This window comes from Morchella sextelata (genome assembly GCF_020137385.1).
Source record: "Morchella sextelata strain SCLS chromosome Unknown scls_19, whole genome shotgun sequence".
NCBI classification, from domain to species: domain Eukaryota; kingdom Fungi; phylum Ascomycota; class Pezizomycetes; order Pezizales; family Morchellaceae; genus Morchella; species Morchella sextelata.
This window is the reverse complement of record NW_025408634.1, coordinates 795,372-822,368: the sequence shown is the minus strand read 5'-3', so window position 1 is coordinate 822,368 and position 26,997 is coordinate 795,372. Positions and strand designations below refer to the sequence as shown.

Sequence of the window (26,997 nt, the reverse complement as noted above, 5' to 3'; positions counted from 1 at the left end):
GAAACATCCTTGGCATATGTTTCCCAGCAATTATTAGCGCACATTCACACGCCCGACCTCCTTTCCTCCAAGAAAGAACAATTGCGATTCGAGGCTCATATAAATCCAAGCTGGCGTCCCGTGTATTCCCCCAAACGCCACCCAACGGTTCAGGCAGGCCTAACCTCTGCGTAAATAGGGGCTGCCATTAGAACAACCTTGTGTGTGGCAAGTTCGTGCTACGCACCTTGAGATGGCTTCTAGAAAATCTTTGCCCTTTTTTTCATCACTTTCTGGCTGCTGCGAGGACGTGAGCGGAAGATTACTAGGATTGTAGTTGGTTGGGTTTGGGATGACTCCTAGAGATGCTGGGTACGTACATTTTCTAGAGAATGAAAGGGAACAATTATGTATGTACTTAGCTAACAGATGTCTTTCTTTTCTTTGCAAACAATCTTAGAGTTCCATCCGGGTAGAGAATCATACACCTTCCAGCTTCGGTCAATCGTTAAACCGTGGTTTCCATCATGATCAGGGTTCATCACACCTTCCACTAAAAATCCGACGAACAGGAGTAGCAATGTTCCGCGTCCACACAACTTTGTTATCTATTGTCCAATCCACCTGCCCACCGCCATCTCTCGATGGTTTTCAATCCATGGGACTTGCAGGATCGGCAAGCTTCAAAAGCCATATCAAGTAATCAGATACCCTACTACTTGCAGTACTACTATTCATGGCTGCCCTTAGCTAGCCTCTCACCACATAAGAATGTTTCGCCTCACAATATGTGGCGTGTGTTTTAACTGGGCGGCATGTCTGGACTAGTAGAGAGACAGTTCCCATTACTACATTAGGAATCCGACACCATCAGAGCCTTGTGTTTTCGCCTCAAGGTCCTTGCCTCGAGGCAGCGCTATGCAAGGGCTTCACGTGACCAAAGCTGTCGAATTAGAGTGTGCCTCGATGACGTCAGGACCTATCAATAAGAGGGGGTGATGACAGTATCGGCCATATTCCAACAACTTCTTCGAAATTAAACCGCTGAAAAGGATTGATGTCATCGGTGGGGCACTTGAGCTTGGTTCTCTGGGTTCCATGATTCAAAACTCCATGTAGAGATTTAGTGGGAAGTCTTAGAGGTCTCTGGATAAATCCCCCCCGGTTGGCACCGAGGTCAAGATAGATCTTGACACACCTTAGCCAGATTGAAAGGGGAATGCAGATGCTGGGTCTGCCAGAGCTGAGGTTCAGTTAGTATTGATAAGGGCAAACATAAAATGAGCTGAAGATGCTGGATTTTTGTTGCCGGTCTACAATTAAACCCACTGAGTGGCCGCAGTTGTATATATATATATATTTCCCTCGATCGAATCGAGTGAGAAGCAATGATCCCACTTATGTCAGATAATAAAGCTTGGTACTGTACCAGATCCGCCTTACCCCCCAAGGTGCACGCCACGAACTCAAGTGCCGGAAACGCCTCTCGCGGTAGAGCTAATCTGAATAAATATATCCAACTATTACCAATCTTTATTAGCTTTGACTGTGACTCTATCTACAAAAAACATCGTTCAATACTAGAGCTTACGAATCATATTTCCAATTGAAAACATGCCATCGCATCCCACATAATACTCCCAGCCACAGTTTCACGGATAATATTGATAAAGCCACGGACGGGTAACTTCATACCGAGAGCGGGGAAGAAACATCCAAACCACAAAAAAAAAAAGGTGTGACGTAGCATTTATGCCAATGTAGTCATTGGCGAAAAGTTACCCCATCAAAACTTATCACATGGCTCGTGAGAATTCGATTAAAAAACATTATTATTCATGATCAGGGACTGTTTTGATTTCTATCCATCCACCACGGAGAAACTAATAAGAGCTATCTATACGAAGAAAGCCTTCCATGACAACTAAGGCAAAAAAAAACCTATTTCCTATCCGTAAAAGCACACACGTAGATAGGGTTGGCACCGGTGGTAGATATCATGCAAGAACAAGGACGAGGCAAACAATTGGCTAATGGTGTAAAGGGTAGATAGAGGGAACGAACTGGGATTGAACACTTGCTAATAAAGGGTACTAAATAGACAAACGTGATATCTGGGGAATGGAATCAATAGAGGGGATAGGTAGCAGATAAAAGAAATAAGAGCAAGGAATTCCGCTAACAGGAAATAAGCACAAAAAAACGGACACTTAAGAAGCTTGATCGAACGAGATCTTTGCTTTGGATTTCTCTGTGGCCCTCGACAAAAAAACAAGAAAATAGGACGATTCTCCCACCAAAAACAAAAAACCATCCTTTCCCAGACCGTTTATATGTTTCCAACCACGAGACACCCACCAACTAATCCCCTCGTTCAACTTTTGCTCCCTGTCGTTTCGATGGAGCATAGAACCTTTAAACGCAAAAGAAATACACTTCTTCCACAATTCTTTTCGCATTAACTGCCCTAAAAACAACCAAATCGAACCACCTAAAGCTCAGCCAAACATTGGTGAGCTTATTTAGACTCCTCAGCAGCGGCAGCGGCAGGGGCGGCCTCCTCGGTCTTAGCCTCTGCCTTGGGCTCCTCCTTTGCGGCGGCGGCCGGGTCCTCAGCATCACCTGACTCGCTTGAAGTCCACAGGGTGAGGTTGTCACGGAGGAGCTGCATGATAAGAGTGGAATCCCGGTAGCTCTCCTCGCTCAATGAGTCGAGCTCGGCAATGGCATCATCGAAAGCCTGCTTAGCGAGATGGCAAGCACGGTCGGGCGAGTTCAGGATCTCATAGTAGAAGACAGAGAAGTTCAGGGCGAGACCGAGACGGATGGGGTGGGTAGGAGTGAGCTCAGTCTGAGCGACGTCGGTGGCGTTCTAAACGTGGATGGTGAGCACGTGCTCCAAAAAAAAATGTTGGGCTTCAGCCACAGAGGGGAGTGGGGTATTAGGTTACCTTGTAAGCCTCGTGGGCAGCGTGGGCAGCCTCCTTTCGCTTATCGCCAGAGGCAAACTCGGCGAGATAACGGTGGTAGTCACCCTTCCTATATCAAATGGAGAGAGGAAATTAGTTTCCTATTGCCAAGAAATAAAAGAGGGGAACCCGTCAGATTGGTGATGGGATCGGAATGAACATACATCTTGTGGTAGAAAACTTTTGACTCGCCAGACTCGGCCTTGGGGATCAAAGACTCGTCAAGAACGTTGAGTACATCGCCACAGACCTGCTCCAGTTCTGTCTCGATCTTTTGACGGTATTCACGAATCTTTCCGACGTGTTTGTCGGAGCCCTTGGTCTCCTCCTTCTGTTCGATGCTGGAGATAATTCTCCAGGACGCACGTCGAGTTCCGACAACGTTCTTGTAGGCAACAGACAGGAGGTTGCGCTCATCGACAGTGAGTTCACCGCCAAGCTATTAAGCAAACTACGTGTTAGTCCTTGCCCCAAATGGAAAAAAGGGGCACCATCGCGGAACTGATATTTAAACCAATCCGCTATGCTCATAAGGGGGTCCCAAAGTTCTGAGGATTCTTATGTACCTTGGCAACTTCCTATAATTCAATGAATTAGTATATAGTCTCTTGTGGATCGTAGCCTTCGCAGGTCATGTAGCAAAAGCGGGGTTAGGGGGAAGCATACCTTCATGTAGGTGACCATCTCTGAAAACAATCGAACCACGCAATTAGCAAACGGAATATTCGTAAATACGAACGCCTGAAAGTGGAGGACAAACCATCATAACGCTCGGCCTGCTCGCACAGCCTGGCGAGGAAAGTCTTGCTGCATAGAAGTTTAGTGACTGATTAAGGGGAAGGATAATGGTTCGGAGATATCTCAGGGTCAAAAATTACCTCTCACGCTGTTTGAAGAAAAAAACGAAATACACATATTAGCAAAGTTCATGGTACATCTTTTGGACGATCAAAAGTTCGAAAGGAGGGGTTGAGGAGGAGGGGTTGCGATGCAAGGGCAAGCAAAGTACACAACAACGACGGCCGCAACTCACCTCAGTAGTCATGTTTTCTAGAAAAGGAGTTTGGATTGAGGATTAGTGGAATTTAGTTTGGAAGGTAGATTTAGGATGGATTAGGGGGTTGAGTTGATGGTGTTGATGAAGAATGTGATGGATGATGGAGAAGGTATGGGGGATGGATGGGGGGAGTAGAAGAAGAGGTGGGTTGTTGTTGTTGTAGTGGGGGGGGAGAGTTGTAGTGCAGTGAAGTGACGGAGTTGGAAAGAGAGCAAGAAAGGAGGCGGAGGGCGCAGACACCAACGCTCAGATATTGATGGAAAGAGAAAGAAAAGCGGGCGGTGGACCAGGTCAGAGACCGAGCGAGTAGTCGTCGTCCTATGCTGATTGATGTGTGGCTCGGCAGGACCAAGCAGCGACAGGAACATCGTCGCTGTGCTGCTAAGTTGCTGGGTGCTGCCCCTCCACCTCCCATATTTTCAACACAAACAACCCTCACAATTAAAAATAACTACTGTTTGCCTGATCCTAGCTGCTATCTAGAAATCCTTTATCGCTCCCAGATGTCTCGCCCATTTTTTTGGCCATCATCATGCGTCTCCAGACGTCATTCTCTCCCATCCCAGCCAATCCCAATTCCCGCTGATGAGCATCCTCTTCTCTCTGGATAAAGCAAAGGGCAGAAGTTTCAGCAAATTGCAATGCAGGGACCGAAAATGCAGTGAGGAGAGTTGTTGTTTTTCCGCTTCCCCCTCCCCTCACTCTTCAACTCCTTCAAACTCAGGTATTATTTATGTGTAGAGAGTGTGTAGGGTAGGTAGAGCAGAGGAGATAGCTGGTAAGAGCTGATCCTGCTTTGCTTTGACTTGCATTCCTGACAACCCCCAAACGAGACAACTTTGCCTGCCCTGTCCTGCCCGATGAGGTTCCCTGAATCCCCCACACGTGGTTCTGGGTTTCCCGAACAGCGTCCCGCCATGGCCTTTTGTTATTTATTTTTCTGCGGGTTCTGGAAGGAACGGCGGCTCGAGCTCAGCTCACGTGGTACACCGATTCGATTTGCCCGGACACCGCTGTGAAATAATATATCAGGTTCGAGCTGCTCGAGATAGAAGCTCCTCTCTACCAGTATCAATGTCACTACTACTACTATTGCTATTATCACCACCACCACCAATATAGAGAGAGATAGAGAGAGATTGTGTGCAGCCGGTTTGGCGCTGCTGTTACGCATTCTAAACAGCGATGCAACGTGAAGTAAAACCCAAAGGAGGAGGGGAGACTTGAGCGATCTGTTCTAGTCACGCAGTGCAATTTGGAATATGGGTGGTGGTTATATTACCTTCCGCGAGATAAATCCCGGTGAAAAGAGATTTATGATCGTTTCGAGCCATACTGTTGGTAAGGATCGTGGGCATGCGAGCACTAAACTCCAGTGCCCGGGGCATAACCAGCCTGGAGCTTTTTGAGGAGAAATCCGGTTTTTTTTTATCTAGAGGTTGCAACTTCTACCCTCCTCTTCTTACACGTTCTGTTCACGGCGCTTCACACGCGAGTATGAGTGTTTCTCACCTTGGGGATATGGAGGTGGATGATCGTGGTACCAGGTAGTTTAATAAAGCAGGTATAGCACTTAGATTAGATGTCCCCGCGACTAGATTGTCCTATCGATATCCGACTCTGTAGAAGAAATACATACAAAAAGAGCAATGCCAGCTCGAATCGAAAAAGCGGGAAGGGAAACAATTAAACCACTGGATGTGAAACCACAAACAAAACAATGAACTCCAATGGAAATGATAGCGAGTGTCATCTCTACATGCTCCTCAGCCCCTCCTTCCTTTCTCCCCACTTTGGGTGCGTGCCGCTTCCGTTCCGTGAAATTTCATGCAAAATAAAAATCCTTGCCCAAAAAAATTTTAACTACAAAATTGTAACTACACCAATCATGAGTTATTATGCTCAGACCCAACCAAGCAAGCAAAGAATAATAGTAAGCACCAAAAGCGAATCAAATCATATTTCCTAATTTCCCCCAACCAGCTCCCCCCCCCCCCCCCCCCCAAGAACTCCGTTATCGCTAGCTAGCTACTGTTACATATCGTCGTTATCGTCCAGGGCCATAAGTATTGGTCTTAAGGAACGTATTCCACTATCGTCAAAAACTATTCGTACACATCGTCATAAAAATTTTGGAGTTGCTGTTTTTTGTTTTCCATTTTTTTTATATATAAAACCGACTTGACTGTTCGTAACGTTCGGGTCCAGCGCGAGGTTCGAAAGCGACGGTGATGTTTTGTATCTTCCTCTTCTCCGGTTGGGTCGTCTCTGTTCGATAGGAATATTTAATCGAAATAGAAATCTCCCTTGAGCATGCGTTCCTGCATCGGATCCACGGTATTGCTCCGCTTCGGCATAGCATTTACTGGCTCGGGCATGGTAGCGATAGACTGTCTACGCTGCTGGCCCGCCTCGTCTCCCTGGCTGATCGAGTTTGATCTACCGCTATCACCCCAGAATCCTAAAGAAGCACCACCACCAGTCAGTACAACCACAACCATAAACGCAACCACAGAAATTGATCAACTAACCTCTCGCAACCGTCGGGGAAGGAGCACCAGTTGCAGTTGGCACCCTCCCTCCTGGAATCCTGATATCCCTCAATGCTCTTGCCCCAAAGCTCAACCTCCTCGCAAACGGCTGGGTCGGGCCTTCATCGTCCTCCACGGCGTTTTCGTCGACCACCGACGACGCCGCAGAAGATACCGATGCAATTGAGCCCCGGCGAATGGGCATCTGTGCCTGGATCCGTGGTGGAGATGTTCCAGTGATGCCTGAGGAAATACTCATGCGGCGACGACTATTGGCCGCGGACGAGATGGGCCCTGGGCAGGCTGCGGCTGTGGTGCTACGGCTGGACGAGAATAAGTCCGTCAGACCGCGGGAAAGGCTGCCACGGCGGGGCTGCTGCTCGGTGGGCTGGTCGTTGGCGTGGGGTGCAGACATTATGATTATAAAGAATAAGAGATATGGGTTAAAGGTTTCTTGGACGGTAGGTTATTGAGTGAGATTGGAATTGTGTTTTTATTATCTTTCTTTCTTTCTTGCTTGCTTGCTCGAAACTAGGTGAGGTGGCAGGACGGATTTATAGAAAGTTGATTTCTCAAAAGATTGAAAGTCCGGATTCGGGAAAAAAGCAAGCTGAATTCAAATCGGGGATCGACTGTCCGTCTGCTCGAACGATAATGGTATGATTGGGGGTTGATCAAGGGGGCGTGTCCTTTGTGCTTAGACAGGTAGGTGAGTGAGTAGGTGGGCCCGGTTGGTATGTAATGCGTGTAGGATGTAATGTACGTAGGCGCTTTCAGCGGGTATGCAGAACTCTCGAGGTTCGATTATACAGCAGATGTGACCGAATGACTGGTGACGAGTGAGGATCTCAGGTGGGGGACGGAAGGGGGTTTTTGTACCCCATATCAAAACCCACAGAGGGGGTGGGTGGAAGGGGGGGTAGGCAAAATTGGCACGACGTATGATAACACACCTCACCTACTAACTAGAGTAGTAGAGCCTTACGACACCCTCAATTGCCCAGCTATCTATCGTGAAAGAGCTAAGGACCACCAGAGTGAGTACGGTAAGGGTAGGTAGACCTTCGATCGTGGTGGGCATGACGGCGTTTGAGGGTGGTGATCAACAATCTACAGTCTAGGAGGGGGAAGGGTCAACGGCCCAATTGCTTCCCTCCAGACTACTCCAAGACTAGGACTGACTTGCACTTGAGCTACCTACCACGAGTAATTCAAAAAAAAAGGGGGTGTGTGTGGGTTTGCATGTTGCGGACGGTGGCTTTTTGCGTCTATCATGATATCTACCGAACCCTCATTGTAATTGTACGATAAAGTGAGTCTGGATCTCAGTTTTAGCAGCAAAAGAACAGATTTACCACAAGATAATGGAAAGTTCAAGCGATAATGAACGCAATGTATTAGCAATTGAGAGAGAGGAGGCGGGGGGGATAAAAGAGGCAGAGCCTTCCAGTCACGTCAATCAAATCAATGCTGCAGTCAGACTACAATTAGAGTACCGTACATTACATACATTGCACATATTCCAGCACTAGCACACAAAATGTTATCCTTCAAGAAAAGGAGATACAATATCGTAAAGTATCAGTACATACTCGAAGATAAGGGCTCGCTGTTTTGGTGCTGTGCTCACCTATTTTCAACAGACGTGCATGTTGTACCTGTACCTACGTCGTTTACTCAAGGGCACTAGTGCTGCACCATCACCTGCCTGCTTGCCTGCCTGCTAGACCCCACAATTACAGTTTTCCCCGCACTTTCCTTTCACTCACAACGCGTTTTGCCTTTGCCACCAGACCAAGTCGGGCCAAAAACACGGTGCTAAAGAAAGGTGTCCAACCAAGAGGCCATCCATCCACCCACTCCACCCCCCCACAACGACGACGATGAATCTGTCTGACTTTCCCTGCCTTCCCCCTTCTTTTCTTCCTTCCAGTGTTTCCTCCTATCAAATCGTGCTGCCAGACAGCCCAGCTTCTGGCCCGTCTCTGATCCTCTCCTTCGGATCCGATTGAAGACGGTAGCTTCCGAGAGAAAGGGAAAAAGAAAGGAAGATTGAAAAGTGTAAATAATCGATTCTGGGCATCAAGATTCATGCCAACGGCTGCTGGCTTGGCCTCTCTTTCTCCAGTAAGAAAAAGAAACAAACATAATCAACCGCTAAACACGGTAGAGTACCGCAGTATGTCTGTACCACGGGCGACGAGTACTCTAACTCCGGCTTACAATTGGGAAAGAAAAAAAAACACTTACATACATCGACATCGGACATCACCTCCTCAAGCGTGCTCTGCGATTAGCAACCATGGTCCCTGATCTCCGCTAACTACATTTCTTTGTCTTTGGTCTGCTTCAGAAGTACTACAACACACACCATACTAAACCCAACGTACAATGCCTACGGTGAAGTGGCAGACATATTGGCACGTAGCTTCATAGATAGCGGAGGTAGAATAGCAGAAATATGTGTACATCTGTTACTCATGATACATACATGACTAGCAAAGAAAGAAGAGAAAGAGACCGGACCCCCATGAGTGTTAATTATTGTGCCGCTTAACTCTATCACCAGCAAGCCCCTGGTATGTACATGACTTACTCCTCCACTTTCGAGGAGGGGGGCTAGTCTACCGACCTGTATGTATCATGTAGAGTCAATCACTGATCATCGCCGCCGTCGAACGCATACATACCCATCTCACATGCTTGCCCAATCAACCCTACCAAACAAAACGACCGCCTTTCCCTCCGTTCCGTCAAACAAAACAAAAAAACAGGGATCGAACACGACCCAACCTAGCACAAATGAAAAGAAAGCATTTCGAAACAAACCCAATAGATTAAACCCGATTGACGATTAGGACGATTGACGACGAACCCAAGCTTCTGTTAGTAAGGTAGGCCCGTACAAAGATAGATGATAGAGCAGCACCAAAAAAACGTTCTAGTAGCTTCCATCTACCGTCTTGGCTGTGTCCTGTATCTAGATAAAGATCTCGCCCTACCTCGCTACCTACCTCCAACTGACCGGGTAGAGTAATAACCCATACATATCAGGGTGGAGCCTAAGTTAACCCCCGTTATGACAGCGAGCCTTGGCTTTTTTTCGCCTTGCTTGCTTTTTCTACGTTATCTCGATCGTGCTGCCACCCTGCTGGGAAATGATCTGGCATTTTGAACTCGGAGGGTTCGTTAGCCTGTAGGATACGAATAAATCTCTCTTGAATGCATGTTCCTTTGCGGCCATTTGTCATCTGGAATGATATTTGGACCACAGCAGAGCAGAGAGGTACAGTATATTGATACAGCCTGCGGGGGTCGTTCGGTGTAGAGTTGACCGTCTGGCTTGGTACGATACTGTAGGTATCTCATGATGGTGATTCTCATGATGGCGGTTAGGCTAGGCTTGCACGCTTTGGCTATTGAGTTTACACATAGAGCAGAGCCGGTACTCTGGAAACCTTCCTAGACCATCAATACCGGGTGTATTTAGGGTTCAAGTCATTAAAGCCGCCTTCATCATTGTCGAACAATCCCCCAAAACAGTTTAAACATCTAGATCTACATAAGGCTCTTCCTCGTAGAGTAACATTCGAGAGCGAATTAGAGCTTGACCCCGGAGCTCTGCTCGCTCCGGTTGGTCCAGAGAACAAAGACAACGGAACTTTCTTAACTTAATAACTTTTTACGCTTTAGAGTTTTATCCCGGAAAGCATACGCATGGTAAATTAAGTAAAAAAAAGTATCGTACGTAGGTACATGGGTGGGGCTAACTGCTGGGCTACTAACTAATCGGATTCGGACGACGGGTACTGTTGCCGTTGCGTGAGTGCGTCATCAAGAATCACTCGCTGCACGTACCAGGAGGGTGGATAGTTCCGTACCGAGATGCAACCTCACCTGGCGGTGGTGAAGTTCGAGAGAATGGGATACCTAGGTAGAGTGCTCTGCGTGTAGGCACGATTGATACATGTACATAACCTTCTCCCAGGTAAGTTTAACCCGAGTACCTACGTTAATGGCTGTTTAATGAGTGGTCCTTAGCGAGCGAGTCTCCAGCAGCACGCGCAGGTAGATACAGCCATCATACAGAAAGGAAAGAAAACTCACATGTTAAGCCAAAGGCTTCAAAGCACGCAATCACCTTTCAGGAGTCATGATTCATGACAGGCCGGCCAGCTCTCTTAGAAGAAAAGTCCGCGTACTCCTCTTCGCTGATCTGGCCAAGCCGGGGGTACAATCTAACCGGCTATGTGGATGTAGAGAGACTCGCAGAGTGTTAAGGAATGGTCGACACCAGATCCGTGCGCGCCGTCGGATCACATCACCACACGCCTTCTTGGCGGATTCCGATATCAGGTTCAGTGGGATTACATTTCTCTTCTTTCATGGCAAAGAGGGTTCACCACCCTTGTTTTTGTTTTTTTGTTTGGTTTTTTTTCGTTTCATTTATGACGCCCCGCATAAATGTTCTATGAATAGAGAGGGGTAGATTAGATACTAGAGGGGATACCATATCTTTCGTTTACCCCTCCTTGCCTCCTCATCTGCGGAGTACCTACAGAGGAATCCTTACTCTCCGCATATGTCAGTTACGATACGGTACTTAAATCCTCATCTATAGATTTCCACCCCAGCTTATGTATAATCTGTACTCCCAAAAACAGCAACAAACCCATGTAGATTAACAGAATCCACAAATACCTAGATGAATAAAATTCACAAGGCCGAAATCAAAAAGCCACGTTTTGTCGTCTTTAGCCAACTCCCGAGATTTCTACCAAATAAAAAAGCACAAGCACGCCTGCTAATGACAGGCTCAAGAACGATGGTATGTAGGAAACAGACGCTATCATGAAATAAAAGAAAAAAATGTCTCGATCAACCAAAAGGGTTTTAATGGAGATGGCCAATCGCCAAGCCAAAACGAATGGTGATGATTCAAATGAGGGAGAGAGAAAAAAGACTTCGCTAGGCAGCGCGGAAATAATGCATCCGTTCGAACAAATACTAATGATACTCACAACAGAAAAGATGAAACAAAGCAAGTCCCTAAATTGTAACAAAAACAAAAAAGACCATAACTAAGTATGTAACTGAAAAAGAGAAATATAAAATGAAAAGATAAATCCGATATGACGCCGATTTGTCCGGAATTGCCTAAACCCTCCACTCCATTATGTGTAGGCTAGTTCGGGATTATGGTAGCCAGTTTCTGCAAGGCAGCAATTACACCTGTAGTACGAGTAATCGTTAGCCAATCAAGTAACCACGGACCTCTTTACATCCTCATGCAGCAATCGCCAATAGAGGAAAGGATGGTCGCCAAACAGAAAAGGGAAAGTGTTGAGGGGAAAAAAAGAGTAACCCACCTGCGACACCTGTGATCGTTGCGTTGGCTTGTGTATTTTTTGTCCCCACTTTTACTGTGGTAACGCTCTTAACCTCCCCATCAGTCGCCAGATCGTTAGCCCAGCTAAAAACTGGCTCATCATCACGTCCGTCTCCGACAACCATCAAAAAGTCCACCGCGGAACCACCCTCGGCCGTAAGTTCTAAGACGGTTTTTGCTGCCGTGGCTTTGGTCCAATCCCTAGATTCTACCAAAACAGTACCACCTAGGGGAACAGCATGAACACGATAGGATTCGCAAGAATCATTAACGTGATTACAGCATTCTCCTGCCTGGCGAGCAGCAAGCGTTGAATCTTCGGATTTTTCATAATGCCAAATAAATGAGCAGTTACGCTCTTCAACAAAAGTACCAGGTGTACGCTCGACGTAATACTCGAGGATTTCCCTGACTGACTTTTTCCATGGGAGTTGCTCGTCAGCCACACGAGTCCACTGACCACTCTTAAACTTGCGCATGAAGCAGCCGCTTTCGGCAATGAGGCCAATGTCTGGGACTCGGTGGAAAAGGCGCTCGAGTTCCTACACCACTAGTTAGATTTTATATGCATCAAGTTTTATTGAAGATGTATACCTCTGGGGTTCTGGAGCTCATAATATAAACGATATTCCTCTCATCCAGTAATAAGTCATGCAACACATCAAGGGTACGTTGGGGACTCGTGAGAATAATGCTTGTTGGGGATCCCCAAGATGCCAACGTCCCCTCATAATCCAATAAGAATACCCTCTTATTTGAATTCTCGTAGGCATCCACAAGAGACTTTGTTGACAGCCTCGGAATTGTAGTTGATCCACAACGTTGCTGCTCGACCCATGCACGCTCCAGCTCATCCAAAAACGTTGTCAGCCAATAAGATGCAGTGTGATGCATTACGGCACTGTAGAGCTTATCCCAGCGGTGCTTTTTCTCAGCCGGATCCATCGTAAGGGCCTGGTACAAAGCCGATGCACACCTGCTGTGGTCCCATGGATTCACAGATATCTCGGCGCCGTTGAAGATGGAAGCGCTCCCAGTGAATTCACTGAGAATAAGTGGGCCATGGGTTTGATCCTGACAGTAAACGTACTCATGACTTGTGAGATTCATACCATCACGGAGACTAGTAACAACAAGTGCATCTGCGATGGTAAGAAGAGCGAGATACTGGTAGTAACTGATGTCTTGATGCAAGTACACAACGGGCTGGTAATCAAGGGTTGCATATGCGCAGTTAATACGGGTGACGATGTCGATGACAGTGGACTGAAGTTCCACAATCGAGGTTGTTGTCAGGGCGACCTGGATCAACACAACGTTTCCAACCCACTCTGGGTGTTTCTTGAGGAACAACTCGAACGCCAACAGCTTTTGCCTAACTCCTCTGACACCATCCAACTACAATAAAGTCAAAATCAATGGTGTTTTAAGCGCAAGAATTATATATATAGATAAGGACCTACCTTGTCTCTGGCAACAAGAAGCTTCTTGCCAGCATATCTCGTCTTGAGTGCTTCCAGCCACTCCATTACTTTCTCCTCCTTCCGCTTCTGGTCCAGTTGGATTGGATCAATACCAATTGGCGAGATGGAGATTGTAATGAACCTGTTGTCCAACTGAACGCCGTCGTTTCTGGCCTCCAAGCATAGAAGCCTGCTGCAAGTCTGTAAGAAATGGCGCGCGTATTCCTCTGTTTGAAATCCTATAAGCGTCGAACCAAGCATTCCCTCCAGAAGTTGCTTGCGATGGGCCAGGCAACGGAAGATTTCGGATGATGGGAAAGCCACGTGAAGGAAGAATCCGATTTTAGCGTCAGGGCCAAGCGCCTCGCGCACCATCATGGGAACCAGGAGAAGATGATAATCATGTACCCAGACAGTGTCGCCACGTTTGTAATCTTTGATAATGACATCGGCAACGGAACGGTTAACTGCCTCGAAATACTTCCACGAGTGATCCAGGAAAGCCCTTGGTGTTATATTAGTATTTGTGGACTGGGTTGTGGATCTATATATGTGGGTACTTACTTGCTCTTGGGGTGGTCGGGAATCTGGTAATGGAAAACCGGCCAAAGAATTTCCTTGCAATAATGGTTGTAGTGGCCATCAAAATCTTTGTCGCTGGGGAAAGCTATAATTGAGTCACAATCTTCCCGAAGACGCCCCTCGATTGCAACTTTGACACTCTCATCAAGACTGTCAGTAGGGAAACCCAAAGTCCCTACCCAGGTCTTGTCATGTAAAGTTCCATTGGCAATTGCAGCTTCGACCGCATTTTTCAATCCTCCGTTTCCTTGGTCTGTCCTCTCTATGTGCCAAGTTTTGCCCTTAAATGGTCTTTCCGAGGCCGATGAACGGCGTTTCTCGCGGTGTCGCGTAGGTGCTGGTGGGAGAGCAAAGTATCCGTCACCTGGGCCCTGGGCATCTTCACTTATTTCAGCGGGACCTGGGGGGCTCCGTGGACGAGATTTAGGCTGGTTGAGTTTTCTTGTAAAGGAAGGCTCGCTGGGGGAACCCAGAGGCGCATTCTCAGAATGGGCAAGCTTGAAGAAGAGTTCCTCACTTGTAGGACTTCCAGAAGCAGTTGGAGTCAATGGAGGGGTAGGCTCGTTCGTGGAAGTCAGGGATCGTCCAAGAGTTTGCAAAAGATTGGGGATCAGAGCTGGCGTCTCAAATCTGGGTGGATCCACGCGGACTGTTGAAAGTTTCATGCGGGGAGGGCTCTTGGAAGCTGCCGAATCCGAAGGCCTTTCCCGAGCTTGCTGGGGAGATCCAAATGGAGACTTGTAATTGAGCGCGTCAGGCTCATTGTCAAACTGGACGGTGTATGGAAGATGTCTGGATGAAGAACAGCGGTTGTATTAGCAACTCTGCATGATCTGCGCGAAATAGACTCCGACTCCGAGCAATGTATGCAATTTAATTATAATGCAGGCACAGAAAATCGATGTGAGATCATTGAACAGTGGGGTATCGCGGAACAATATCCTTTAGAAAAACATGTCTATAACATGGGAGAGCTTACAAAGAGGCCACAAAGGTAGTCATGATTGCTCTCGGAACTGTTAGCGGGCCAAGGGATGGCCGGTTGTGCCAAACTTAGTAGTGATACGTAGGTTGATGTAGTAGTTAAACAAAGGTTTAGAGTTGCCAGTGTTTCAGCCGCAGGGAATATCAATTTCCCATATACCGTCCTCGGAGATATTCGAATATCGACGACAGAGTGTAACAAATCGGCGGGAACGAATAAAGTTTGGGAGAATCTCGGAAGAGTGGAAGAGAAGACGATTAAATGAGAGATGGGGAATGTAATTCTGAAAGAGGGGAGACGCGGGTGAGATAGAAATAAGCTAGAGAAAACCAAGATGCCAACACCAAGGCTGAGAGAATCTCAGAGAAATAAGATGAGAGTAAATTTTTCTCAACAGACAGGGGCGTAAAAAGTTTATATATTGGCTTTGAAATCTCTGAGAAAATTACTTTGTTTGCAGCTCTGGGATTCCGGGCGGGGGAGGCTTGACGTAACCTCCGTAGTCTGGCTTTCATTGCCGGTTGTGGTGGTGGCATGCTTGCTTACTTTTACCATGCCAGCAGCCAAATAGTACTACCGTGTCAGTGATCCCTGCTAATCATTGTTCTGAACGTGAGTCTCTGGGCACTCGGAACAACCTGTCAGAGGTCCCGCTCTGCTAGAAGGGGAGAATGAGGGGTGGAAAATGGTAATGGGGAGAGGTATTAAAGCTTGTAGGCTCTTATCCATCATGCCGTTAATCCTAGCACATGTATATTTGCCGTGAAACAAGCTTGATATGTAGAGGGACGAGTTTGTTTCCCTCTAATCCTCTAATCATGAGTCTTAATCAGCTGGCTAGCTGTGCAACTAGCTATACTCATTGTAAGTGGCGTGAAAAGGCCTCAGAAAAGTACTTACCTAGGTAGAAGGTACTACTGAAGAATCCTATTCCCAGCTGCGCATTTGTACTGGGGTTCATGCAAGAAATTCACTCGAATGTTTTGTTGTCTACCAATTGAAAAGGCCATTTTGCCGTCCCAAGTATTTTCAGAGCAAGTAACAGGGCGTTGTAGGGTTAGCGGTTAAGCTGATATCAACAACAACAACATTTGAATTGATCCGTGATTCGAGACGGTTCGAGTTCATAAAGAATCCCTGGTCGATCCTCTGCCCCTCCCTTGTCATACAACCCCCCGCAGCGGCCAGCTACACTCCTTCCGTCCATCGATAAAAACAGAGACTTTGGAGCTGTCAAAAGGATGGACAAGTCACTTATCGTTCAGTTATTCACATTAAGCTTCATTATCATACCCATGAACAAATCTCAACGGCTTTTAGACAGAAATCGGTAAACAGGCGGGTCCCGATAAACTTTCAAGTTGCCGGACGTCATAGGAAAGTTTCGCTTCACGGTTGATGGCCAAGATGCCCCCCGGTTCTGACGCAACCTGACATCGGGCCAACCGCTTTCCAAGCTTTGGGCAGCTCTTCGCCTCGTACCCGATGGGTCTGAACGGACAGAGAATGCTGTCCACCAAGAACATCCCGGACTGGCGCTGCAATAAATCATCAGATTAATGGCTATGCTGGTAGGCGATAACGTTTATGTTGGTGAGCATGTAGGATATCTGATCTTAGGACCGTATGGATCAGTCAACTTTTACAGCTTGCGGTAAGATTATTGTAGAAGTATGGGAGGAGTTCTATTGGCTTGCCCAGCCATAGAAACCCTGTTTTTAGACTCCTGTTTCTACAATAATTCTACCTCTCGCTGTACAGCATACGAGTTTGGAAGGGCTCTACATACTGCTGTAGGTACAGGTAACGCCGTTATGAATCTATATTTGAGCAGACAAATGGGTTTTGTGACAGAAATGCATGCCAATTACCGGCTTCGATCTTGGGAATTGCATTACCGGGCATGCATCCACAGCTGCAGTAAGGTTTTCAAAACAAGTAAGTAATGCGTAGAGCCGGTACCAGGTAATTGCAACCATTACTTACTTAAAGGCATGATATTGAGTGTTACCTCTATGTACATTTAGGTATGGTAAACGATGACGGTACTGTGACAGACAGTAAACGGATGACATCACGATAAAAGGCACACTTTTTAAGCCTTCAGGCCTGTGACAGACCACTGAAAACAGTAGTATCTCCCGATAAGTCAGATACCCTGTCCTATCCTGCCAAACAAATCATTCCTCACCTTCTCCTCCAATCCAGTCAGTCTCCCAATATCACAATCGGAACATCTCCAAACGCCGAGCCCCAACTGCCCATTACTGATGTTATCGGTAACGTAACTTAGCGAGCAGCTTTAGTTCCCTGCTGGTGATCTTTCACTTCGACTTCAACGGTGCACTGACGGCATCCCGCTTCTATTCCCCTGCAGTCTGTGCTATTTTATACCCTGTACTCCACATATTGATCTGTAATTCCCCGCAGCCGGCTCAATTTTGTCTGACTTGATCGTTACACCAGTACCAATATCTATTCCAAGTTGACAAAATTAGAGCAATCATGGCAACATTATTGGCCCCCCTGGCTCCCATTTCTAATATGCTGCTGCCGTTGACAAACGGCCACACTTCTCATACTCATATTCCTAGCCAGTCTGACACAACTGCAACCCCAACCCCACCTGCAACTTCCACATCCCCACATACGGCTATTTCTACTGCACCCAATAGAGATGGATTGGGTACATCTTTATCGAAAAACGGTTCACAGGGGGTGATTTTGAATAATGCAACCGCCGTGACTGACGTTAGCTCGGCCTTAAACACTCCTGCAAGAATGACCGGACCCCGAGATATGACTATGCAGACTGTATCAACTCAGACCGATAATAACAACGAATTACAGCGTGGTACAAAGTTTTTTGCCACTACCGAACTTTACGGTAATTCTCCTGGAAAGGGGTTACCCACTTGTCCTCCTTGAAAGATAAATCACAACTCCGGTTTATTTCTCTTTCTTTTACCCTTCACATCGCTACACCGGAGGGCTTTTGGTAATATTTACTAACAACCTTATCCTTTTGTAACAGCTGCTCATTATCTTCGCACAGCGGAAGCTCACGAATTGCCAAGCTATCCTACCATAGGATTACTACATCCTGGGGCTGCTGGAGCTTCAGCGGCATTATTGGCTCACCGCGATCATAGACCGGTGGAAATCTGGAGACCGAACTCTATTGCCGCCGCTGGAGCCGCCGCTTCCTTTGCACACAGCAACCCAAAGTCCGTGAACATTTGGGAACCTGCCCCGAGTGAACCTGCGGGGAAAGCTGCTCTCCACGCCCTTGAAGACCCTTCTTTCCCGCAGCCATATACAATGCCTGAGTCATTCAAGCGTTGGTCGTTGTCTGGCGCCATAGGAGCGATGCAAAGCTCGAAGGAAAAAAGACGGCGCTCCGGATCTTCTCCGATGCCTTTGACTATTCGTCAGGAAACCGAAGCGGCCAGCGCGGGAAATAGCGCTTTGACAGCTGCAACTATTGCTCACATGCCACCTATTCGGCGTCTCTCTGTCGCCACAGGAGCAGACTCGACTTCGGAATACGTCGCAGAAAGCAAGGTGCTCAACGCGGGCAGGGTTCCACAGCAGGATAAGCGCAAGTCGGACGTACTCCGTGCAGCCACAATTTCAATGTCTAAGAGTAGCCGCCGCACCACCTTACCTGATGTACCAAGACATGACCATTCAGCACAATCTGTCCTTACGACAACCCCGCCATCGAGGCGATTTAATTCAAATATCCAAGAGGCCGCTCGCAAAGTTGCAGCAGAGCGTTTAGCAAAGATAGGCTACGATACTGATCGTACACTCTCAGCTTCTCCTCTCGGAGCTCAAGCTGCCCAGACCTCGATCAACTGCTCTTATACTGTCCCCAACGTAGGATCGATTGATATTGGCCAAGCTCGCAATACCGACGCAGAGATGGCACTTCTTCGGGGGAACATAGCGCGGGCTGATGCAAAAAAGCGTGGTGAGAACGCTGTCTTACTCATGTCTGCTGCTCAGCGCAACGTTCAAGCCAAGCTTTCGGGAATAGACAAGCAAGTCGCAGATTCTCGGGGGCTCGCGAGGCGTGAAGATTGGGAACCCAGGGTCACTCAAATTGCACAGGCGGACTCTGAAAAACGTATAGAGAATCATGGGAAGATCAGCATCGGAGGCGGCGCATATATGGCGCCGGAGGAAATTGATGTAATCGCACAAAGGAATGTACAGCCGTTGTTGGAAGATATTAATAGAAGAGCAAACGCGGAGAAGGCTAGAATAGATTCTGAAAGAGCTAGAGAATTAGAGGATCACTTGGATATTGAAGAATCAAAACGGGTGCAGGCCCTACACGAGGCAAGGGAAGGGGAGACACGTGAGGATATCCGGAGGGCTAAAGGTGTGTTTTAAAGTTCATATTTCCCCTCAATTCTACCCCCAGATGATAAGATTGTATCCTCACTTCAAGAACCACTGCTGAGAATATGTGAGGAAGTCATCGAAAAAGAGGACGAGAAACGCCGGAAGGAAGAGGAAAAGCGAGCAGTGAAGGGACGGAGACAGCCTTCAAAAATCGACAGCAGGGGTGGTGGGGATTTGGGTGGACTAGGTGATGGTAGTCCCATATCCCCCACATCACCTTTATCGGACAGCAGCAGCAAAGAGGGGAGGATTAGAGGGCTTTTCAATAGATTTAGAAGACGCCAAAGTCGCCAAATTAGTCGTGATGAAAAAGAGGCTGTTGCCATCAGCGCCCCGATAGGTGGTACTGTGATTGACCCTACTTTTAGTGGGGGGCATGCTGCTATTTCCGAGCAGCAACACGTCAATGAAGCAAGCGGGGATCGGGTGGCGTTTAACGGGAGTCCGCGGCCAGAATCTGCATTCAGAATTCCCCGCCGTATATCATCGATTATAGTGCCGAAATCGAATGGAGCACCCCAAGAGCGTGTAGCGATGCGGTCAGTTTCAGCAGCGGGTATCCAGCCGATAAGGACAGATGGAGGTGATAAGACTCCAGTGAAGCGTCGACATTCGTTATCTAGTATAGGGGTGGGTGGTTACCACTTTAAGGGTAGGAGACGGACAGAAGACCCAGCGACCATCAATGATCAAGGTACCAAGAAAGGCAAAGGAAAACTCGTTAGGAAAAGAACCAAGGATTTTGCCAAGATCAACGGCCGGATCTCGAGCACCGAGGATCACTCGGAGTATCCCGACGAGGCGAGGGACACGTTCTCACAGCAATCCCCAACATTCGCACCCACGAATAGGCCTTCTTCTGGCTTCTTCCCACATGATGAGCGGAGATTTTCTGCAGGGGAAGGCAGTGTCAGCTCGAGGTTTCGGGAGGACTTGTAAGTTGCTACAGGCAAGCATCTCGAAGACGGTAAGTGTCATTATGGCCTGTATTTTTATGTGTCATACACGTCAGATCTGCTTTTGGTTTTATTTATCGTCATCTTAAACTACGGTTGAATGATTTGGGGGACGGGGGCGTGGTTTTGCTTGTTTTCTTTGGATTGGTGGTGTATGACGATGTATTGCTCCTGGCAAGATTTATGCTTGATGATAACTGTGTTGTGTTTGAGGTCATTCCTTTATATCCATTTCTATTCTTTTGTAGCTATTTATTCTTCCTAGCGACAACCTCCCCATGACGGGACGCGCAATTCGGCGAGTTTTTCTTTGTATCTTGGGATTATCTGGTGGTTTTCTGGCCGGCCGAACTTCGTTTTCGGATCTTCTAATATCTGTGAATATCATTCCGCCCTAGGGTTTTATTCTATTGTATTTAATCTTAATAGACGAAATAGACGAAAATGCTCTGGGTGGCTTCCTATAAAACAGGTTGCCAGGCTCATTTAGGTTATATGGTAGCGAGTGATATTTCATGATGGTAGTCAAAGGAACGAAGCCTGTCCGAACTTCATAGATCACGCATAGCTACTTTGTAGGGATACGGTGCCGGGATTTTGCGCAGCAACCAGCAAAAATTTCCCAGAATGACCAATTCTCAAAGTCGGTACTCGGGATTCACACCCAAGGGCTATATTATCAATCTTCGGCTCTCTAACCCAATAGCTATCTGTGATTGTGGAGTTATAGTCGTTTTAAAGCAAAATCACGGGAACTTTTGTCACCCGGAAATACTACCTGTACCTTCGCTCGAGCAAGCGAGGGGGGACAGGAGAGCTCGGCGAACTGGCGGAATCCTTAGAAGTCAGGTCCTGAATTAACAGTAAGCAAAGACCCTGACCACTCGTAGTGATAGCTGCAAGAGATTACCATCATCGTTATTATTGCTCATCACAATATTAGGGTGCCCTTTGAACACCTCGGAAATTATCTGTCTTGCTTCGACATACTGGATTGTTGCCCCGACCGAAGTGATCTTTGGCACTGAAAGGCCACATGGCCGTGTTTGCGATGGAGATAAAAGTGAGGGGTTGGGTTGGGTTGGGCAATGCAAGTGCAGTTGCAGGTGCAAGTGTTCCGATGCCTCCCATGACGCCGTGGTAAATGCCGCCGGTTATGAAATCTGAATCAAAGGCACATGCACATGCACATGCACTCTTGGGCCGTGGAGAGCGAAGAGATTCTTTCCTCGATGGTGTGCTCGTTATCTTACGGCCCCGGCCAATACAATCATGATCAGCTGGGCGGGCGGTTCAGTGTTCAACTACTCTATAGCTACAGTGTAGTTTCTTCTCAACGCCCCATTGCTAACGCTTAGCCAACGCTTCTCTAAGAATGAATCTAAGAAGCCGCAATAGCCAAAGATGGAATCGGCTGTCACCAATGGGGTAGGGGTTGAGTTTATAGTTACCGATCCGGAGCGAAAGCTTTTGTTCATGGATTCTCACTCGGACCTAAAAAAATACACAGATGCACTGTTGGCCTTTGGAATAGCATCGAGCCCGAAATACGTCACCTAAACTTATGACGACACTCTGTCCTGTTCAGTTCGCAGGTAAGGCTGCGCATCTATCAGATGTTCTGCTGCGTCTTTATCCAGCCTTTTGGACACGTGGAAGCACAACCTACCAACCAGCAATAATAACCTCCAATCACTATGATCGGCGGTCGAGCTTAGTAGCTGCAGCTACAGAGAGATGCTATGACCACAAATATCGAGTTTTGATATGGACCTGTCTTTCCGTAAGTCTAAAAAGAAACAGAAGGATCCCGGAGGTATCCGCATTGCAGCTTCCCTGGTCAATGCCCATGCTCATATCATATGTATCAATCATGGTTGAAATGTGGCGTGCAAGACCTCTGTTCTCGGCGAAGATTTGAGCGATAGCATTGGCCAGAAGCAACTGCTCGATAATCCTTGGTTTCCACAATAATTCTACCAGAGGCTATATACTAGGCTCCTAGGAGATGCGGGAGATAACACTTGAGCGAGACGGACAGCAATACACCGGAACATGCAAAGGTCTAGCTGCAGCTGGTGACTGTTTTCCGAGTAAGTATCTCCCTGGTCTGCTGGAGACTTTTAGGGCACATTTGTTGAAACTGGTAGATCTAGAGATGCCCAGGAGCAGCTCTGCCAACCGACCTTTCCCCGTGTACTGGGATTGAGATCGAGCGGTTCGAGGGGAGGTTAAGATAGTTGGAATCATCAGCTCCAAGTATATATTTATACTCCCGGGTACCTTAGAGCTCCAGATAGCTCAATTACAGGCTAATAATACTAAGACCGCTAGCCCCCTGAAGCTTTCTCGCAGCTAAATTCCTTCAAGCCACGCCGGAAGTCTTTCCCGTCGACCTTTGAAAACAGATCTGGGTGATATGCTGCTGTTCTGAATCACAACCCACCAAGGACTATGTATGTCTTCGATCTTCCTTGGGTATGACTTGGGGGAGTTCGGCAGCCGGGGAAAGAGCTATCGTGGGCAGCGCGAGGGACGCATAAACAAACACTTTGAGTTGATCCGTCCTCCGTTGTGGGTGGTGTCTCCTAGCCTAGGATAGGCTCTATGATGAGCCTCTATCCTCAAAGATGCAGCTAGCTTCGCCAATCGATTGAACGGGAATTCTGAACCTTTGCTGATAGTTAGTTGTGGAGCTTCGAGCCTCCGACTCTTACTAGTTCAATGGTGCCCAGCTACATATCCATTGGTGGAGGTGTTCGAAGCCTGCCACCACCGGAGAATTTATCTCGTCCTAACCACACCGGGGAGAACTAAACACAGTCCCGAGCCCTAACCCATCCAAACCCTGCCCGCCAAGTCCCGTCTCCTGCACTGGTCTGTGCGCAAAAAAAAAGTTTCTGCAGGCCCTGAAAAAAAGTTCACATAGCAACGTTAAGAAAATACCATTCTCCCCCTCCAAAACCATAATTAACAATTAACAACCAAAAAATGTCGCCCGAAGACCCATTTGCAGGTATCAACCCTGCACGCCTGGCCCTCATGCAGTCTGGGGCTCCCGCGGCCCGTGAGCGCGCCAATCACGCACCAGCAGGACGAGGTGGTAGAGGCGGCGGCGGCAGAGGCGGCGGAAGAGGTGGGGGTAGAGGCTTCACGACCCGCGGAAAGGGAAAGAAGGGATATGGACGGAATGCGAAATCGTCTGGCGACAATGCCAATGATATTGCGATTGCTTCTCCCCGGCTTGCGCTGTCTGTAGAGCCCGAAGCTTCTGTAGCGGAAGTGGAGACGTCGGCGCTGCAGAGGAGGGCCCAGTTGAAGAACGGTGGGCCCCCGGCGGAGAAGAAGAAGGACGTCGAGAAGGTCCCCAATGGCACTGCGGAGAAGAAGGAGGCGGAGGGCCAGAAGAAGAAGAGGAAGAGAGAGGAGGAAGTCGAGGTTAGTCCTTTTATCGTGCAAGGTGATCATTGATAGTGAGGATTTAACAGTATGGAATGGATGCATAGCCGGTGAAGGAGAAGAAGAAGCCCAAGAAGTCTAAGAAATCTAAGACGGAGGAGGCACCAGCTACGAACGGCACCTCGACGAACGGCACCGCGGAGAAAGAGAAGAAGGACAAGAAGGAGAAGAAGGATAAATCCTCAGACTCCACAGACTCTGCAGACAGCTCGGAGTCGAAGCTCTCAAAGGAGGAGAGGAAGGCCGCTAAGGCTGCTAAGAAAGCTAAGAAGTCGGAGGAGGATGCTCCAGAGGTTTGCGGCAATGCCGGTTGAGTGGATTGGTGTGTGGAGTACTGATTGTGGTGCAGAAATCGAAATCGAAGCGGAAGACGGAGAAAGAGGACTCGAACGGCGACAAGCGCAGGAAGGTAGAGGAAGAGGTGGTGGCCCCGGCAAAGGAAGATAAAGAGGAGAAGAAGGACAAGAAAGAGAAAAAGGATGAGAAGGACAAAAAGGACAAGAAGGAGAAGAAGGAGAAGGAAGAGAAAGTAGAGAAGGTGGAAAAGGAAGAAAAGGCGGAAAAGAAGGACAAGAAAGAGAAGTCCGACAAGTCCGAAAAGAAGGGTAAGAAGGACAAGAAGGACAAGAAGGAAAAGAAGGACAAGACGGAAAAGAGGGAAAAGAAGGAAAAATCAGACAAGAAGAAGCCCACCTCAACCCCCGAACCCATCACCACCACCACCACTGCCTGGGACGCCTCCGAGCTCAGCGGTGATGCCGCCCGAAAATCCAAGTTCCTCCGCCTTCTCGGCGCCAGCCCCGCCGTCGCAGTCGCAAGCACAAATGGCACAGCCAAGGACTCTGCAATCTCAAAGAGAGAAAAGGAGCTCGAGAAGCAGTTCGAGACGGGGATGAAGATGAAGAACGAGCAGGGGGCGAAGAAGAGAGGGCTGGGAGCATTGTAAAATATGGATCATGATCATTCCCCCGATATTATGATATCGAGTGTAATATTTAAAATGGTTTTTTTCTATTCTTTTCTATTCTTTTGGTTTTGTGTGGTTTTTTTTATATATATGGTTTTTATGAGAGAAAGAAAAAAAAGGGTAGACGGAGAGTGAGAAAGTATGATACACCCCCGGCCGGCCGAATGACTGTTTGTGATGTAGGACACCTAGAACAGAACCCTTGAGGCCACAACACATCTAATTCACAAGCTCTCTTCTTTTCTTTCTTTTGTTTGGGTTGGCTGCCGTACCCGGTACCGGCGCAGACCAGATGGCTGATTTCTCATGGTAGTAGTAAAAAAGTATAATAATACATTAACACCCCGAAACGAAACGAAACAGAGAAGAAAAAAGAAAATAACAAAAAAAGAAAAACCCATTTTACTCTCCGGCCACACAGCTCCCCTAGCTCTCTAGCTCCCCCATCTAGCTCCAGCTCCCCCAGCTCCCCTAGCTAGCTACCGCTACCAAGCTCTAGAAAAACAGCCGGATAAGCTCAAACACGATCCCGCCAAACACCACAAACGCCAACATGACTACATCCTCAATTAGCCCCAAATCCAATCTGCACACAGTAACCCACAGCACGGGGGAAAGAGGAGGAGGGAAAAAACGTACTCAGCCAGATTGGCGACACGGGCGACTTGAACTTGTGGCGCTTTGCGAGCGCGGCGTCGGGCTTGCCGCGCTTGGTCTCTTCGCGCTTGGCGAAGCGCTCGTTTGCTTTGCGTTGTTGGGGGGTTTGCGCCTGGGGTTTCGTTAGTTCTCTGTGTCTTGTTTTCGGGGGCGGTGGTAGAGGAAGCAGGTTCTTGGGGGAGCTCGGGAGAAGGGCTCGGGGGAGGTCGTAGAGGGGGGGGGGGGGAGAGCTTGGGGGGTGCTTCGTGAGGGAGAGGGTTTGGAGGGGGGCTTACCATTGCTTCTGTTTCAAAACTGCTATAGAAACTGTAGATTGTAGAGATCACCGAGAAGTAGCTGCGTGCGTGTGTGCGAAGAGGTAGAGCAGCAGTAGATCTGTTTGTCTATCGTTTGTTTGTCCGTCCCCTGGAGAGGGCGCCGCAGCAGGCGTGGATTTAAAGGCAACGGGGTTAGGGGTGCCGTCTGACAGGAGGACACCTAACGCTTGTTTACCGAGTCATTTCATGCAAAAACACCTAGCTGGCCCTAACTAGTGGGCATTGCCAAGCCTCATCTGCTAGAGGCTGTATGCAATTAACAACCCTGCTCGGCGGTTTCTGCAACGTCAACAGATTGGATACCGGCAGAGACGATGAGCGCACGAGCACGAGCACGAGCACTACTACCACGACTACTCCGCGCCGGCGGGCAGAGGAGGGGGATGGCGGATATGGCGCCGCCCCAGCCCGCGCCGCAGAAGAAGGAGGTGTCGAAGCATGTATGTTTTTTTTTCCCCACGGTGGGGGAGGGGGGTGGGGGGGCAATGCGAGAAGGGGGCTAATAATTGATGTGGGGTAGATTGGGTTCTATAAAGAGCTTGGGCGGCCGCTGTCGAAAGTGTTCCTGATGTCGTTCTTTACGTACCAGGCGTGCTACTGGGCGTGGTTGAAGCTGGAGAAGGAGGAGGTGCAGAGGGGGAAGGAGGGTACGTTACGCTTTCTCTCTTTTTTTTGTGTGTGTCTTGGGGGAGGGGCTGATTGGGTGTAGAGGAGGTCAAGGGTCTCATGGCCGAGGTGGACAAATTGAAGGAGGCGGCGGCGGCGGCGGGGAAGAAATGATATATAGTGGGGGTGCTCAGCAACTGTAAATATCAAGACCGGTACATATATGGACATCGACATCACTCGGTGTTCTGACTGATAGCCAGCCATTGTGCCCGCAGTGCCCGCAGTGCTAGCAAGTGGGGGAGGTCCTGTAGTGTAGCGGCGGAGTAGAGCAGCATAATTCATATACGTGTATGTACTCAACACTTCTACACTGCGCCGCCGTGTACGGCCAAGCCTAACTAGACGCGTCTATAAGTAGATTGTCGTCTACCTTCTCATTACCTATGTACATAATTGAGTCTTCCTAAAACGGTGGTTAGCTCAACACATGTAGAGCCCTAAACCAGCCAGAGCCATTGAGGTCATGGCTAGCACCGATTGCATGTAAGTTGGCTCCCTCGCTCCTTCATACATGTATCTTTTCATCCGTTCCTCCCCTCACACCTTCTCGTCTGTTCCCCTATCTCTCTCCAACCCCCAACCTTCACCACCCGCCTCACACGCG

The 26,997-nt window shown here is 48.1% G+C and overlaps 7 protein-coding genes across 7 annotated transcripts; 3 read left to right on the top strand and 4 right to left on the bottom strand.

The window, feature by feature from the left end:
* Window positions 1-2,497: 2,497 nt before the first annotated feature.
* On the bottom strand, window positions 2,498-3,632 carry H6S33_005110 (uncharacterized protein; the record flags this gene model as incomplete). Its single annotated transcript, XM_044836460.1, has 5 exons — window positions 2,498-2,851; window positions 2,931-3,018; window positions 3,113-3,387; window positions 3,515-3,526; window positions 3,615-3,632. 5 exons carry the CDS (start codon window positions 3,630-3,632, stop codon window positions 2,498-2,500), a joined length of 747 nt encoding a protein of 248 aa, XP_044690323.1.
* A 2,658-nt stretch (window positions 3,633-6,290) lies between these two features.
* Window positions 6,291-6,951, bottom strand: H6S33_005109 (uncharacterized protein; the record flags this gene model as incomplete). Its single annotated transcript, XM_044836459.1, has 2 exons — window positions 6,291-6,466; window positions 6,537-6,951. The coding sequence occupies 2 exons, from the start codon at window positions 6,949-6,951 to the stop codon at window positions 6,291-6,293; spliced, it is 591 nt and encodes a 196-aa protein (XP_044690322.1).
* Window positions 6,952-11,721: 4,770 nt separating this feature from the next.
* H6S33_005108 (uncharacterized protein) lies at window positions 11,722-14,972 on the bottom strand (the record flags this gene model as incomplete). The annotated part of the gene is made up of 6 exons (XM_044836458.1): window positions 11,722-11,768; window positions 11,906-12,467; window positions 12,520-13,323; window positions 13,389-13,893; window positions 13,953-14,762; window positions 14,950-14,972. The coding sequence occupies 6 exons, from the start codon at window positions 14,970-14,972 to the stop codon at window positions 11,722-11,724; spliced, it is 2,751 nt and encodes a 916-aa protein (XP_044690321.1).
* Window positions 14,973-17,460: 2,488 nt separating this feature from the next.
* On the top strand, window positions 17,461-20,307 carry H6S33_005107 (uncharacterized protein; the record flags this gene model as incomplete). The annotated part of the gene is made up of 3 exons (XM_044836457.1): window positions 17,461-17,842; window positions 17,990-19,345; window positions 19,442-20,307. The coding sequence occupies 3 exons, from the start codon at window positions 17,461-17,463 to the stop codon at window positions 20,305-20,307; spliced, it is 2,604 nt and encodes an 867-aa protein (XP_044690320.1).
* A 3,008-nt stretch (window positions 20,308-23,315) lies between these two features.
* H6S33_005106 (uncharacterized protein) lies at window positions 23,316-24,729 on the top strand (the record flags this gene model as incomplete). The annotated part of the gene is made up of 3 exons (XM_044836456.1): window positions 23,316-23,762; window positions 23,831-24,076; window positions 24,133-24,729. 3 exons carry the CDS (start codon window positions 23,316-23,318, stop codon window positions 24,727-24,729), a joined length of 1,290 nt encoding a protein of 429 aa, XP_044690319.1.
* Window positions 24,730-25,245: 516 nt separating this feature from the next.
* On the bottom strand, window positions 25,246-25,685 carry H6S33_005105 (uncharacterized protein; the record flags this gene model as incomplete). The annotated part of the gene is made up of 3 exons (XM_044836455.1): window positions 25,246-25,307; window positions 25,390-25,519; window positions 25,683-25,685. The coding sequence occupies 3 exons, from the start codon at window positions 25,683-25,685 to the stop codon at window positions 25,246-25,248; spliced, it is 195 nt and encodes a 64-aa protein (XP_044690318.1).
* Window positions 25,686-26,038: 353 nt separating this feature from the next.
* Window positions 26,039-26,504, top strand: H6S33_005104 (uncharacterized protein; the record flags this gene model as incomplete). The annotated part of the gene is made up of 3 exons (XM_044836453.1): window positions 26,039-26,164; window positions 26,245-26,371; window positions 26,434-26,504. 3 exons carry the CDS (start codon window positions 26,039-26,041, stop codon window positions 26,502-26,504), a joined length of 324 nt encoding a protein of 107 aa, XP_044690317.1.
* Window positions 26,505-26,997: the final 493 nt, after the last annotated feature.